Source organism: Meleagris gallopavo, chromosome 2 (genome assembly GCF_905368555.1).
Source record: "Meleagris gallopavo chromosome 2, MGAL_WU_HG_1.1, whole genome shotgun sequence".
Lineage (NCBI taxonomy): Eukaryota > Metazoa > Chordata > Aves > Galliformes > Phasianidae > Meleagris > Meleagris gallopavo.
The window spans coordinates 76,809,147-76,824,589 of NC_139405.1; the positions used below are offsets into that span (position 1 = coordinate 76,809,147).

Sequence of the window (15,443 nt, forward strand, 5' to 3'; positions counted from 1 at the left end):
AAATGTTATTGGTCAAGTGGTTAGCAGAAGGCGTTCTCCTTCTAATGGCAGTATTTTTTTTTTTTCAGTATGCCATATTAAGATAGGCTGTGGAATGGCATTTCTCCAAGGCAACTACTTTTGTGAACTAACCTTATCACTTGATGTCCACCAAATGCAAGTGGCATTTTGTATATTTTAAACTATTAAAAGCTGCCTGAGAAATGTAGTACAAAGGCGATGTGTTGCTCAGCTGCTATTTGTGTAAGTCATTAAAATGCTGAAGTGATGTGTTCAGCTCCAGAATAACTTGATGTTTCCTACTGAAACAAGGAAAACTCTTCAGTATTTGTCTTTGGAAAAGTGTGTGTATTTATTGAACTAGCTGTGGATGGAGTCATGTGGAGAGAAGGGCTGAAATTGGCATTCAGGAAGAGAGGAAGGGGAGATGGAGGTAGAGATTTCTTCTCTTTCCCTTTGCTTACTGATCCAGTTTCCTTACCTGAGACAAATTCTTTGGCATTTAAATTAGAGTGAATTCTATACAAATGAAGTTCAAGAGTGAGCTTCCTACTTCTTTGAAGAAAGAAGTTTTTATTCTGAGTCATTGTGGCTTTTCCTACTGTGAAGTCACTTGACCAATCTGCTGCTGCCATGGTCTGGGCTGAATGGCATCTTTCTGTTTTATTACTTTCAAGGAGAGAATTCAAATGTAAAAAGTAAAGGCAAAACATTCTCCCATGGTCAGTAGAGCAATACATTTTGGGCACTTTAATTTTAAGTAGAAAATATACAGAAAATATACATAGTTTATGGAACTTGAAGTTGCTTGTGACAAGAATTCTTTTAAGACAGTATATCACACCTCTTCTGCATTTTTAGTAGTTAGAAAAACTAAGCAACTTAGGGCTGCACCTTTTCAAATCTAGTAGAACACTGCCTGGCAGTTGGTTTCTACATTCTCCTTTCCAAGGGAGCCGCACTTGAGCCTCTGAAAAGGACAGAAATTGAATGCAACTTATTTAATATTGTTAATGAGATAGGGTTTTTTGATTATTACTATTTTTTTTTTTTCCATACAACTTAAAGCCTTGTTGAGGTGGGGAAGGAAGGGTACAGATTGTGTGGAAGTGCATTGGATAAGATGCAGCAGTTATAGGATCACAGAACTTGGGTTGGAAGGATCCTTAAAGTTCTAACCCCTTGCTGTGGGCAAGGTTGCTAGCCAGTAGATCAGACTGCCCAAGGCATTATCCAACCTGAGCTTGGATGCTTCCAGGGATGGGGCATCCGTAGCTTCTCTGGTCAGCTATGCCAGTGCCTCATTGCCTGTAAAAGTAAAAATTTTATTCCTAAAATCTAACTGAAATCTACTGTCTTTTAGTTTAAAGCCATTCCCCTTGTACTGTCAATATCAGGCTGTGTAACAAGATAGTCTCACTCCTGCTTGTAAAATCCCTTCAAGTACTGGAAAGCCACAATGAGGTCTCCCCAGAGCCTTCTCTTCTCCAGCCCCTTCAACCTTTCTTCATTGGAGAGATGCTCCAGCCCTTTGATCATCATTGTGACCTCCTCTGGACCCTCTTCAACAGTTCCACATCCTTCCTGTACTGGGAGCCCCAGGTCTGGGCACAGTACAGTACACACACTCCTGAGGGCAGAGCAGAGGGCGATAATCCCCTCAGTTGCCCTGTTGGCCACCCTCCTACTGATCATACTCTAGCCTTGCTTCTCTTACCTGAATAAACTGCAAATATCCCAAGACTGGGTCAAAAAGTGGTCTAGTCAAAGAGTTTAAAGGCTAGTGTTTAGATTTAAGTTTTGATGTAGAACAATTGCTATCCTTTCTTATGATTTTTTTTTTCTTTTGTATATTAAATTTGCATCTGAAGACTTAACTGGAAAAGTATATTCAACTCAAATGAAATGTATAATTTAAAAAAGGATCTCTACACTGACTGAGTGTTAAAATATCAGCTAGCAAAATGTGAAGAGAAGAAATATAAGTCATGTTCTGTGATTTGGCAATGGTAATTTAGTCCTTTGCAGTAAGCAAATGAATTCAAGTGAAGGAGATACAAAATCACTGAAGAGTGAAGACCTGAGAGTATCACTGAAAGCACTTCTGTGATTGCTGTAGAATTCCCATTTTTTTACTATGTAACTTGTATCTGAACTTAGTTTCTGGGAGTGGGAATGAGCTGTCAGTGTATTTGATATGTATGCCCGCAGTAGTAGAAAATTCATCATGAAGGTATCTTTAATCCTCATTCATCCTACTTCTCTGTATAGCAGACAGAATCAACATTGCAGGACTATTTAATATTGCTTCTAATGTGCTGTTCTACAGCTAGTAGTTTTTATTATCTCTTTCATATTAACAAATCCACCTGTGACTTGTGTCCTGACAGTAAATCTCTGGATCACTGTGTCTTAATAAAAAATGTAGCTTCTAGATTTTTTTAATTGTGTTTTCTTTTTCCTCATACCTGTTCTTCCCAAGATTGCTGAAAGCAAATTAGTTTTGCTGATTCTTGCCTTGAAATTCCAATTAGCCACAAAACAAACTCTGAGTTGAATAAATTCAGCTGTGCTTGTCAGCGATGCCAAACGCTGACAATTCTTAATTAAGAGGAGACTTTACACAGTGTTGGGAAAAGAATTCCTTAATTCTGTTTATGATAGCTGAGTGGAAACCAGCCTTGGAAAAATTAACTAGATAACTCACCCATTTTTCAATTTGTTTTTTTTTTTTCTCCTGACTCAGATGGCACACAGCATCTTCATGTGTTGTTTAATTCTTTTTTGCTCACTGAAAGAAGTACGCTTAAATATAATCATACCTCTCTCCTCAGCACACTGTAATTACTCATGTCCTAAAACATTTAGAGCTGCAGGCTGTAATGCTGTACCACCCAGCACTAAGGAGAGGATCAGAATTGACAGAGTGGCTTAGAAGCAGTGCTGCAGCAGCACATATGGATCGTGCATTGCAGCTTGCCCTGATGGCAGTACTGTGGGTGGAAACCCCCCATGGTTTCATTACCTAACACCCACAGATGGAACACACAGCGTATATCTCCACTCCCCATAGTGAGCTACGTACTGAAACTTAAGACTGAAAGCTTGCAAATGTGATGCACGTCTCCCTTGTGAGAAAGGCAAATGCTTGTCTGAAATAAAACATCTGAATGCGGTGAACAGACAGCAAGGAGATTGTGACTTGCTTTTAGGCCTTTACCGACCAAAGTCTTCTGTAATGCACTAATCAGCATTACGGAATAAAAGATTATTAGCCTGTTGTTACAGCAAGATCAACGAGAATTGTGAGCCTGGAGTGCTTTCATTCAATAGTGTGACTTTACTACTGTAATACTTAGACTGCAGAGCTGCTTCCTTCAAGGGTAGGATTACTGAGGCTGTAGAAGTTGACTGCACATTTCAGAAGGTGCTTCAAATAATCAAAATATACACAGAAAAATGAACAAACACTTTAAAGCTGAACTTTGCTTATCTGTGGCTGCAAACAAGTCACTCCACAGTCAGGAAACTGAGAAACTGCAATTTCTGTTTTCATTGAAAAAGACGATTGTTAACGCAAGTACTGCTGTGCTGAAGTACTGAGGAGTTTGCAGCAGATGCATGTAGTTGAGGTGTACAAGGATCAGTCACACAAGTGCACGTCTGCTTGTAAGGAAGAACATCTGTTGTCACTGAATGACTTGAATAGCGAGATGAGGATTTCTAGCTGGGGGCAGGGAGGGGAGAAACATGTGGGAGATCATTAACAATGGTTACTACCATCTCAGGGAAAGGAAAATATGAGCGTTTTCATTAGTAACAGTTACCGATTAGTCTAGGAGTTAAGCTTTTTAATTTTTAACTTATTTTAGTTAGGTCTTCAAAGGTTAAGTCTCAGCCCCACAGTTAGTTCTGTGTTTTGTGCTGTTTTTGTTATGTGAAGTCTTCTCTTGCCAGGACTGCGGCTGGCACTGCACAGGCTTTAGTCATGCAGTTGTGGTATGCAGTTGTGTTCCCAAAACTAGGTAATAGTTTGTAAACAGTCATTGCCAGATACTCACCAAGTATCTGTAGTAACATAGCAAATCAAAGATCCTAATAGTAGATGTGGGGTAGAAATGCTAGTGGAAAGCTGCTGCTCTACTGCTTGTGATTAAGTATTTATCTTAATTTCTGGCACAGCCATGTGCAAGTGTGCACCTTCCTAATGTACAAGATCCAAAGCCACATCTTCTTCTTGTTCCCTTTCTCTGAGTACACTGTTATCTTATTTCTTCTGTGTAATGTCTAGTAGAATGTTTAATGTTTAGTAGAAGCTCATATCCATTTTTGCTTTCTTTCCTGACGGTCTTAATGCATGTGTGAGTGTACTCTTTTGCTCTAGAGGTACGTAAAGACTCTAGGAGGTGTGCTGTAGCGTGCTGATGAAACTCTAACCTCTGAGATGGCTAGAGTATCTGTTTCTGGTGATAAGTCTTTGCTGATATGGCTAGATTCAGTGTGCTTGACATACTACCTGTGAGCAAAGAATTTGGTAATACTTATTAATCTAACCCAGAGAGAATGAACTGCCACAATTACCTTGTAGACCCATAAGCAGCAGTCACGTAGTATTCTGTACCCCACAATCACTGGGGATGAAGATGGGGAAGGGCTGAGGCATAGCTCAGGACACAATTGTTGGAAAGGAGAGCCAGAATGGCATCACTGTCAGCTTGTACCACTCTAGCCTCAAAGATTTTCTGGTTTTGTTTGTTTGTTTGATTGATTGATTGATTGATTTACAGCTTAAGCTCTGAATCTGCAGTTTGTCACTGCCATGGCCTGCAGCCTGGTGATCCAAGAGCTTGGCCATGCTGCAAACTTACTTGTCTTATTTGTAGCACCTAAAACCTTCCTTTTATCTCTCCTACAGACTTGATCCAAGCAACTAATGAAACAAATGTGAATATTCCTCAGATGGCTGATACACTGTTTGAGCGAGCAACAAATAGTAGCTGGGTGGTTGTATTCAAAGCCTTAGTTACCACGCATCATCTCATGGTTCATGGCAACGAGGTAAGCGGAAAGCTTAAAATGTTAAAATGCCACCACTCTGATTTGTTTTCCACGATTGTTTCAGTCTGTTGGCCCTGGTTCTCAGTGTGAGAACTACTTGTTCTTAGGCCCTCAGCTTGGCTGAAACTGAGGGCTGGTGGTTCAAGAAGTTGGGACATGCTGTTTTACAAGCAAATAAATCTTAGCTATTCTTACTGCTCCTTCCTCTTGGTTGATATTTTGTATAGAATCTATTTTAACGTATCCTATGCATTAAGATATTCAGTAGGGATTCAGTTTTGGAAAGACATCTCTCAGAACCACTAAGGACCTGAGAAAAAAGGGCAAGAATAGTTATTTATGACAGGCAAGCTTCCAAACTTACCTTTAGCATTATAGTTTAAGTTGGAGGCCTGCTGATTATCTGCATTCTCATTTACATAACTGCACAGTTAGAACAAGGAACAGCATGCTTCAATATAATGACAGAATTTATGTGTTCTCTGAACGTAGAGCTATGCAGAATTAAAGACTACTTGGCGCTTCTGTCTATGATGGACAAAACCTAAGGAGAAGCTCTGGTGCTGGTTTTGCATTCTTGATGGCCCATCTCATGTGTGTAGTGATAGGTTCTGCTATTAATGGCCTTTTATGGCCTGGAAGACATTAGAGAATCAAAGTTGTTGTCTGAGCTTGTGTGTAGCACCGTCCAAATAGCCCTTTCAGAGTGACTGTTAAACTCTTCCTAGACCTGTAAATTCAATTCAGTAGCTTTCTGGATTGTACTGTCTTTGCTGTTGCTTTTTATTGACCTGGATAGATTGATGTGTCTGTGTAAAACTAAAAGCATTAGTACGACTGTAAAACAGTTCCTTCCTAGCAATGTATAAAGCATTTTCTTGCAATGAACTTATCTGGTGCTGCAGCGTAAACTTTTTCCTCCTGTCCTATGTTTTTGTTCCAACTTTGGGCCACCACTCTGATTTGTTTTCCACGATTGTTTCAGTCTGTTGGCCCTGGTTCTCAGTGTGAGAACTACTTGTTCTTAGGCCATCAGCTTGGCTGAAACTGAGGGCTGGTGGTTCGAGAAGTTGGGACATGCTGTTTTACAAGCAAATAAATCTTAGCTATTCTTACTGCTCCTTCCTCTTGGTTGATATTTTGTATAGAATCTATTTTTACGTATCCTATGCATTAAGATATTCAGTAGAGATTCAGGCTAAATATAATTAATCTTAATGGATGGAAAAGTTTTTGAGAAAAATACAGTAGACTACCACAAAAATCTGGGTTTTCATGTGTGTTTACTGGTACTGAGCTAGTAATCTTCTTGCTAGGAGGTAGAAAGTCTGCAGATATAGCCTGTGATAAGAAATAACTTTGTCTCGCAGAGATTCATTCAGTACCTGGCATCTAGAAACACATTGTTCAACCTGAGCAATTTTCTGGACAAAAGTGGATCTCATGGTAAGCCTATTTTTGTCTGTTACCTTAATAAGATCTTAAATAAGATACTATTGTTAATTTACTTTTCCATTCATAAGAAGCAAATAATGTTAAAAGGCTTCAGTTGTACATTTTCAGAAGTACTTAATACAGGAGCTCAAGTGAAATGAGAGCTGCAAGATCATTTCAAAAGTGTTTCTCAGTTTCTGCAAAATCCTCGTTCAAAAAGTAAAACTATAAAATTCCATAAAAAGTGGATGCTATCTGCTTAACTCCTCTGTGAGTTAAAGATAAAACGAACAACTTATTATTTAAGTTTTTTTTGTATTTTACTCAGTCCTAAATGGTAATTAGTTTAGGGACACAGTGCTTTTTAACATTTGTCCATAAGTCTTTTGTTTGCAAATAAACAAGCCAAAAAATGACACCAGAGGAATTACCTAGTTCTGCTTTGAATAGAGAACTTAAAATGCTCAAGCAAGAAATTAAGTACTTGCTTCCTCTAAAGTTTTTCTAGTCTGCTTTTCTAGTTTGGTTTTGAAGTATTAGTGAATCTTCTTGTTTTTTTCACTTAAAGAGGGAAAAGCTTGTTTGATGGTAGCTGTTCTAGAGAACAGAGAAAACATTATTCTTCAGCTGTTATGGATATTAGTAGAATGTATGCAGAATGCATGGATGCTAAAGTTATAGGCAAAATAAAGCAATACCAAGTTTGTCCATCTCTTATTGGAGGCATGTGACACCAAAAAAGACTTGATCATCTTTTAGAAATGGTAACATAGGGCAAGAACAAAGCCCCAAAATAGTAAACCTCTGTTTGTCAAACTGAAAGACAGTTTTCATATTTAGTAGTAGTGGTATTTAGCAAATGTGAATTCTGTCCAGTGCATGCTTTTGTGTACATTGCTGCTCTTTCAACTTAAATTGGAGTTTCATGGTTAACGCATCACTGTGTCATAGACGATGTGGCATCAGAAATTGTAGTAATGAACCTGAGTTTGCAGAGATGCTCGGTATTGAGAAATATTAAGGAAAAATACATGTGATTATGAAGTTGAGGAATGTGGATTTTAAGGAAGGTAACAAAAAGGGGCCAATACTGAAGAGGATGATCAGTTACTTTCTATACACATTTCAGTAAATTAAAGAAGAAACTTCAAGAGAAAAAGAAGGTTAAACTGTAATTCTGTTCAGAAATTTTCTAGATTGGAATGTCATTGAAGTTTGAGGCTTTTTGCACAATCATGTACCTTGAAGATCTCAGGTGTAAAAACTTGATTAATGGGAATTTTAATTTGAGATCAGTCTTTATCTTGGAAAATGTGTAGCAGTTAAGCATAAACTTTCTGTTAAACTGGCATTTTTCATATTTACAGAGAGATAACTAATTTCACCACTAAGTAGTGTCACCCCATAACTATGTTGGAGCCACTGGCGGGTTTCCACAGGAAACCACCCATTTGTGAATTGGGCGCATCAGTTTGTAGTAGAGAGTAGTAGTAGATTGTTTTGATGCTACACTGCTGGTTTCTTTCTTCAGAAACAAGAAGATGTCATACAATGCAAAATTAAATGTAAAATTTTTTTTGCACAGGTTATGACATGTCCGCCTTTATAAGGCGATATAGCAGATACTTGAATGAAAAAGCATTTTCCTACAGACAAATGGCATTTGACTTTGCAAGAGTGAAGAAAGGGTAAGCAAAATTTAGATAACATAAATCGATTGGATTGCCTGACCCATAAAAATCTGCTTTTGGCATTATGCTTAATTTTATTTTCTTAATGACTTCATTCTTCACTTTTTTGTTTAGCCACAATGAAACACCAAAATGGCTGAATTTCTTAGGCATTTGTAATTGATTAAAATTACACAAGGTGAAGAGGAAAGACTGCGGGTACTAAGGCAAATATTGAAGACTGCACTAAGATACCCTGCGGAACTGGGAGCTTTTAGTGCTAGGTATTAAATCAGGCTCTTATTAAATTGTGCTGCAGGGAAACTGCATTTAGAATTTGTAGAAGGAAATGCTCTGAATCTATATTTAGGATGTTTCATTACTCTCCAGATAATTTCCTTAAGAAAGATGACGTATTACAAAGGAAAACTCAAGTGAACACATGAAATTCTGAGTAGGCTACATAGCAAACAGTTATAAACAAAACAGATCAAGGCTGTAAACTGCTGAGTTGTTTTTCCTACAAAAGTTGTGGTTTAAAAAAAAAGAAGTGTGATAGGGCACATGCATATATGGTGTGATATGGAAAAAAATTTAACCATACTCAGTGTTGGTATCTGTCAGAATATTCCTTTGGTCTCTAACTGGGTGATCCGTAGCTTCAGATTATCTTTTGAAGCATTAGCTACACTGCAAATGTCTTAACACCCACTGCATATGCAGTTTTGTTGACTGCATGTTAAAGATATTTATTTTAATGATGAGTTACATACAGGATTGGTCTAGCAGTTTTAGTGTAGTCTGCAGCTTTGGGCTGCTAACGCAGAGATCATTGCTTGGTTTTCCTCTCCTGCTGTTTTAAACTAGTAGACAGTCTAAGGCATACTGTAACTATTTTTGTTGTGTGGCTTCATGCCATTCCAATAATGGGGACCAGAGTAATCTCTTGAACCCATCTGGAATATGAATCATTAAGAACTTTGTGACATGAAGGATAGTGGGATTGGTATTACAGGTAGGCTTTGATCCAGCAGACCACTTTGATCCAGCAGTCCTGAGTTTCCTTTGACGTGTGGTACTTTCAAATGCTTCAAGTTACATAAACGTAAGTTCGGGTTGCTGGGCATCCTTCAATTTCTGCACTGTTACATGTTTCTGGAGAGCCTTTCTGTTCATTTTGTTTCTGGTTCTCAAGGTGCCTCAGAGTGTAACGTAAAATGAGTAGGAATGGTGACATGAATTTGCAAAGAGGAGATACCATACCTATCAGTGATCAGAATGGGTTAATACCTAACAGTTGTCGAGTGCATTTGGGTATTTAGCTATAAAAATCAGCGTATGTGAAGACTACTCTAAGCCTGTGAGCTGCAAATAAGAAATGCCACATCCGTGACTGCTAAGTTATCCAACTGGAGTAAAAGGCCAGCACTACTAGGACAGTTTAAGATCAGTAATATTGTTATGAAGGAGCAGTGGAATTAATTAGAGGAAAGTGTGCTAACGTAAGAAATTCTTAGCAACGATTGCCCAATTTAAGTTTTACTGTTTTACTGACATGCATGTATTGTGGCATTTGATGGGAAAAAAAAAAGGCAGCCTGTAGAAGTATTTTTTGTCTTCAGTGACCATAGATATATCATTAAAAAGTACTCTTAGCAATAAGTGCTCATTAGTTATTCATAACAAAGTTAATGCACAAGCACTGTCAATTCTCTGAGTACTTCCATAGCAGTTATTTCTTGTCAAGTTATTCAAACTCTTAAGCAGCTTTAAGCTTAGGTTTAGGCAGCAGATAGGTTAGAGGAGAGGAAGAGGAAACACTATAGCTTCTAATCTGTATTCTCTCTTGCAGAGCTGATGGTGTAATGAGAACAATGGCTCCTGAAAAGTTGCTGAAGAGTATGCCCATACTACAGGCACAAATTGATGCACTACTTGAATTTGATGTATGTATTGAAGCTGACCCAGCTTTAACACTAGGCAGTGATTTAAAATGTTGCACTGTAATTAACACATTTCACATTGTAGGTAATGCTTTACTTAATGTTCCCAGTATGTGAGCAAAAAAATCCAATTTTAGTGTCCCACTGAGGCAGACTGAGGTGAAAAGTGGTACTTTCCTATATGCCTAAATGCAGGGGTTTTTTTTAGAGGAATAGAATGGGAAATGAGGGCTGTTTAGGAATTTTGACTGAGAGTGTGGACTTTCATCTCGTGCATCAGTGAGGGGAAGAAACAAAAAAGGAGACTGAAGAATCTTTTTTCTTTCTTCTGGTAACCAGCTTCTATTAGAGGGGAAAGAAGAAAACATTAAGTTACCACATGTGCATTGTTTCACTCCTTAAAACCTTCATCTAGTTTTCAGTTGTAAGTGAATTGATTAACTTTAATCTAGTCTATTCATTGAAATGTGTCTTCAGTATATTTATATCATTGTTAATGTTGATGGGGTTATTTATCTGCTTTAAGGATAAAACCAGGAGACAATTGTAGGAGGTACACTGTAATATTGCAGAGAGATCTTTGAAGGAATCAATCTTGAAGTTGTTCTGTTCTTGGTGAGTGAAAGGACACATTCCCAGGTGGAAGAGAAGGCCCACTCCAGCTTTCAGATGAAAGCCTTAGAACTGCACGGTTTCACTAAGGTCTTTTTGTTTCTCAAACAGCTTAGGAATTACGATGGTGGTCTACAAAGAGGTTTTTTTTCCTTTATACAAGCAGTTATTTTCTGCTTAAGTTAATATAAGAACTGAAAGAGTCCTGACTACATTAACCTAACTGTATTACCTAGTAGGCTACTGAAGCTTTGTTAAGCAGTGTTATGAACTGATGCCTTTGGTCCAGTTTCATTAAAGCTTTTTTTAATAATGTCTCTGCCTTCTACCTCTTTGTGAAGGAGCCAAGAGTAAGAGTTGATAGTAGTAGTCTTCTGTTATAATGATTTGTGTTGAAGTTGTGAAAAAAGCAACCTGTGGTCTATTAACTGAAACAGAAACAATCTCTGTTTAGTTTCTTTCTATGTAAATTTGTATTCAGTGCTTGATCCCATCTGTAACAGCATCACATATCTGGTACAGCTAAAACTGCTGCTTGCATTCAATAAATATATTGTAACTAACTCTTATTTTATATGTAGGTTCATCCAAATGAACTGACAAATGGTGTCATAAATGCTGCATTCATGCTTCTGTTTAAAGATCTTATCAAACTTTTTGCGTGCTACAATGATGGGGTTATTAACTTACTAGGTAAGTAAGCCAGCATCAGTATCTTACATACTATGAGCAAATAAAATAGGAGTTTCAGATCTGCTTCAGTTTTGTTTTTCTTTTGCTTAACTTGAATTTAAACGATAATTATTCTTCTCCATTCTATTTTGAAGTGAGTAGTGAGAGATGACTTTAAGCCATAACCTATGATCTTAGTGTTCATCTGAGGCAAGGTTTTGATATGCTCTTAAAATTGTAAATAAACTTTTTAAAGTTTATTTAAAAAGCATTTCTGTATGTAAAGAAATATATAGTGCTGTGAGAGACTGCATAATATGTCCAATAAGGCTAGCAAAACAGCTTTTGCTATTTATTTATTTATTTTTTAATCCAGATTATTCTTTCGGTTAAATATGCTATGCCTTACCTGAAGTAATATCCTCCTGTATAACATTCTTGATCTGTCTGAAAGGCCAAAGCTGGATCTTCTCTAGAGACTTACTTACAGTCAACCTGCAAGTCCTGTGCAAGGCTGCAAACGTTTAGAAATGCTCAGAAAACTGGATGTAAGCAACATAACACACCTTAACCTTTTTTAAGGTTTTGCTGGTGGCTTTGTTATGAATGCTAAAACTGGGATTTGCCTTAAACTGCAGGAAATACAACTGACGTTGTAGAAAATAAGGTTCCACTACTGAAACCTCTGAGCACTTCAGCTGGTCTATAAAGATAGAAACTGAGATCTCTTAGCTGGCATAAATGACTAAAATCTGTGGCTGCAACTAGAAAAGGAAGAGTTTGAGAAGTTGCAAAAATTATACTGGCAAAAAGAGATTCCTGAACTGTAAAGCTCAGACACTTGTATCCATGTTGTAACACTTTCTGATGATAATTCATAAAAGTCCCAGGTATTTTGACTGAAACTATAGGCATGGAAGCTGATGAGACAGATAAAAGTGTATTGAGCATAACAGTTGAGTTGAGATTTCACTGTCTACTACTACTAAAAGTGTAAGCTCAGTTGAAATATGTGGCAGTTGTGCTTATTAATGGACACAGACCAACTTTAAAGAATTAATTCAGCAGGAAGGTGTTCTTTGCAGTGTCCTTTGGAGTTCTTTGGAGTGAACACAACTTGGGAAAGGAAATATATTAATACACATCTAAGTATCCTTAAATGCTTTGATTTTTAAGGTTGGTAACTACTTTGCCTGGTTATTACCCATCTTTAAATACTGGGTTTACATCACACAGTGCAATAGCTCCTTGGAGTGGAGTTTTTCAGACTGTATTATTCTTAGGCATCTCAGCAGATTCTACTTCTGAATTCTACTAAGACTTGGAACACTGCTAGCTTAGTGTCCAGGTAGAAGAATGTTAATGGAGTGCAATATTCCTGAAATGTGACTTTCCTGAAAACTAGAATTGCTGATGAATGCAGGCCTAATGTAAGATATCTTAACTGAAATTTGCCAAATTATTTCTCTAGAGAAATTTTTTGAAATGAAAAAGGGACAATGTAAAGATGCTCTTGAAATCTACAAACGATTTCTTACTCGAATGACCAGAGTATCAGAGTTTCTTAAAGTTGCAGAGGTAAGTGACTTCTAGTCTTCTGGAGTCTGGCACTTAAGTATTTTGTGAACTATTTTGGCCCCAATATAAATTATTAATTGTGCTTGTTGAGCATCTGACTCACTATATATAACTGTGAGGCAGCATAGAAATTCTTGGATCTGCTTATTCAGCTCTTCTTGAACTAGTAAGCCCTGCTTAGGCTTTCTGCAAGTCTCTGCTGTGCAGCCAGCCTCAATTTCCTGATAATATATGTTCAGTCATAGCGATATTTCTTGGAAGTGCATAATGTGAGCTTCTAGGGCAGAGTTGAACATCAGAGAAAAATGTGGTGATCATGAATAAAAGCATAATGATTTCATAAGTCTTATTGTTAAGTCTTTGCAGCTAGCTACAAGTTGACTGCAATGTGAAAATTACCTTATTTTGATCCTTCTTATCATTCTCTTCTGTGGATAATACAAATATTACATGGTTAATTTGCTCTTTTGTTGGCCCTCATTTGTGGTAGTTGGCTCCTTGGCACAAGACGCACATTTTCCATGTTTCATGCATCATTATAAAGGGCAGCAGTAATGAGCTGAATAAAAAGTTTCTTTGCTAGTTTATTTAACTGTTTATGAAGGAGCCTCCTAGACTCTTGAATGGCATGTAATGCCTGGTGTGAACATTGGACTTGAGGGAGTAGCACGAAGACTTCAGACCTCTGAGCAGAACACGGGTTATATTGACTACACTTCAAGATTACTAGATGCAGTGAAGCCTGCTCTTCTGCAAAACCTAAACCAATAGGCACTTTGAAGAGCATAGGTAAGCAACAGGGCAGCTAACAAAAGCTTGCAGACTGACATCTTGATTTGAAAAGCTAGGAAGAAAGGTTGGAAAAACAATGTGACTGGAGCTTAAACATTTTTATAAGTGTTGTCTTCTAGGATTTGCTCAGTGGGTGAATTTTAGAGAAAATTGTTTGAGGATAGTCAGGAATCTAGATAAGGTGTGTTTGGTTCACTGATGCTGCCCTCTGAGGCAACAGTAGATGGCCAGAAAGTCCTGTCTGATTTGCAGTAGGGAGAATGAATTTTTCCAAGGTAGAAGAGTTAATAATGTGAGTTGATAAAGGTGATGGAATTACTGCTGGAAAGATAGGGACATCTGCATGTGAAAACACTGTAGTCTTTTTCTGAAGAACAAAGTGCATTAGAGTTTGAAGTGTGTACCACTGTTCTATCAAGATTAATGTCTGCTGTGATGGAATAATGTGCTTATGTTTTACCTCCTTTTTTAAAAATCCACAGCAAGTTGGAATTGACAAAGGTGATATCCCTGATCTTACACAGGTAAGACTCTCTTGTAATCTTTTTGGTCTGTGTAATAAATATTTAATAATAAGTGCACCAGGAATCTAAATACTTACAGGAAATCAATATTTTCAAGCACTCCAAATTTGCAAATAAGAAAAGAACTGTCAAAAGCTGTTTATGAAGACTAATATAAGTAGATTAATGTCTTTCCTGATCTCTTCTAACCTGTAGCTGAAGGGTGAGCCGTGTTGCTCTTTCCTTGCTGAAGGACAGATTCTCACAGTTGTAGAACATGTTTGTCTGTGACAAGAAATTACATGAATGTTGCGATTATGATTGCTTCATAGTCTCTCCGTGACACTGTAGTGGTACAGAGATGAAATTTGGAGCAGCAATAACATTCCTGTCTCAGTCTAGGTACACCAAACAGAAGTCACGATTTTATTGTGGAACTGTCAGTATACAACAAAACTTGCAACCAAAATTCACCAGTGCTGTAGTTGCTTGAATTCTATTGCACTGGCACATTTTCAGTAGGCTTTGTGTTTAATGTGAAAAGGATATTTACGTGGAGAAGAGGATACATACAAAGGAGTTTGGAATTTCGGTAGTTTCAGTGCCAATAAAATAGGATCAGAAGCAAAACTGCATAGCAGTTGTAAATCTTAAGCATTCATAACCCATAAATGTTAAGTTTTTATGAAGCCTCTAGAAAACCTGGTTTAAATTGACATCCGAATAGTGGTTCTCTTTGGTAAAAAAAAAAAAAGTGAGTTATTAAGTCTGAAACTCAGATGCCATGTGAAGGTGAAGAATTTTAATCCTTATAGCCCTGTAGCATCCCATAATTTCTACCCACTCTTCTTCAGGTGCGGAAACAGAGTTGTAGTAGTGTTTGGAATGCAAAACTCAGTTCTGAAGTAGATAAAGGAGGACGTTCAGCCAAATTTGTAACTAATGGGCTCCTTTTTTTTAAACAAGGTCATATATTAGTCGTATATTAGTCATATACCAAGTCCTTGAACCAGAAGAAGTCATCTTAAGTTGGGTTAACAAAATATGCTTTATCTGCTCCTGCTTTTGTTGCATCTGTCTAGTGGAAAGCCTGCCTGCTAGAATGCACTAGCCTTGCTCCACTGTATTCAGTTGCTACAGTTGCTCAGTTACTATTTAGTTGCTGCTACCTCTGTATCTGA

At 37.6% G+C, this 15,443-nt stretch overlaps 1 protein-coding gene across 17 annotated transcripts in view; it reads left to right on the top strand.

The window, feature by feature from the left end:
- The window catches only part of SNAP91 (synaptosome associated protein 91), a 71,331-nt gene that overhangs the window by 14,574 nt on the left and 41,314 nt on the right, over positions 1–15,443 (top strand). For all 17 annotated transcript variants that reach the window (XR_014881497.1, XR_014881498.1, XR_014881496.1 and 14 more), the window contains exons 3-9: positions 4,916–5,058; positions 6,429–6,504; positions 8,078–8,180; positions 10,015–10,108; positions 11,299–11,410; positions 12,861–12,967; positions 14,242–14,283. Coding sequence is in view for 14 of the 17 variants with exons in the window: in XM_085217701.1 (XP_085073827.1) it covers positions 4,916–5,058; positions 6,429–6,504; positions 8,078–8,180; positions 10,015–10,108; positions 11,299–11,410; positions 12,861–12,967; positions 14,242–14,283 (677 nt within the window). In the remaining 3 variants the exon portion in view is untranslated. The remainder of the gene's footprint in view (positions 1–4,915; positions 5,059–6,428; positions 6,505–8,077; positions 8,181–10,014; positions 10,109–11,298; positions 11,411–12,860; positions 12,968–14,241; positions 14,284–15,443) is intronic.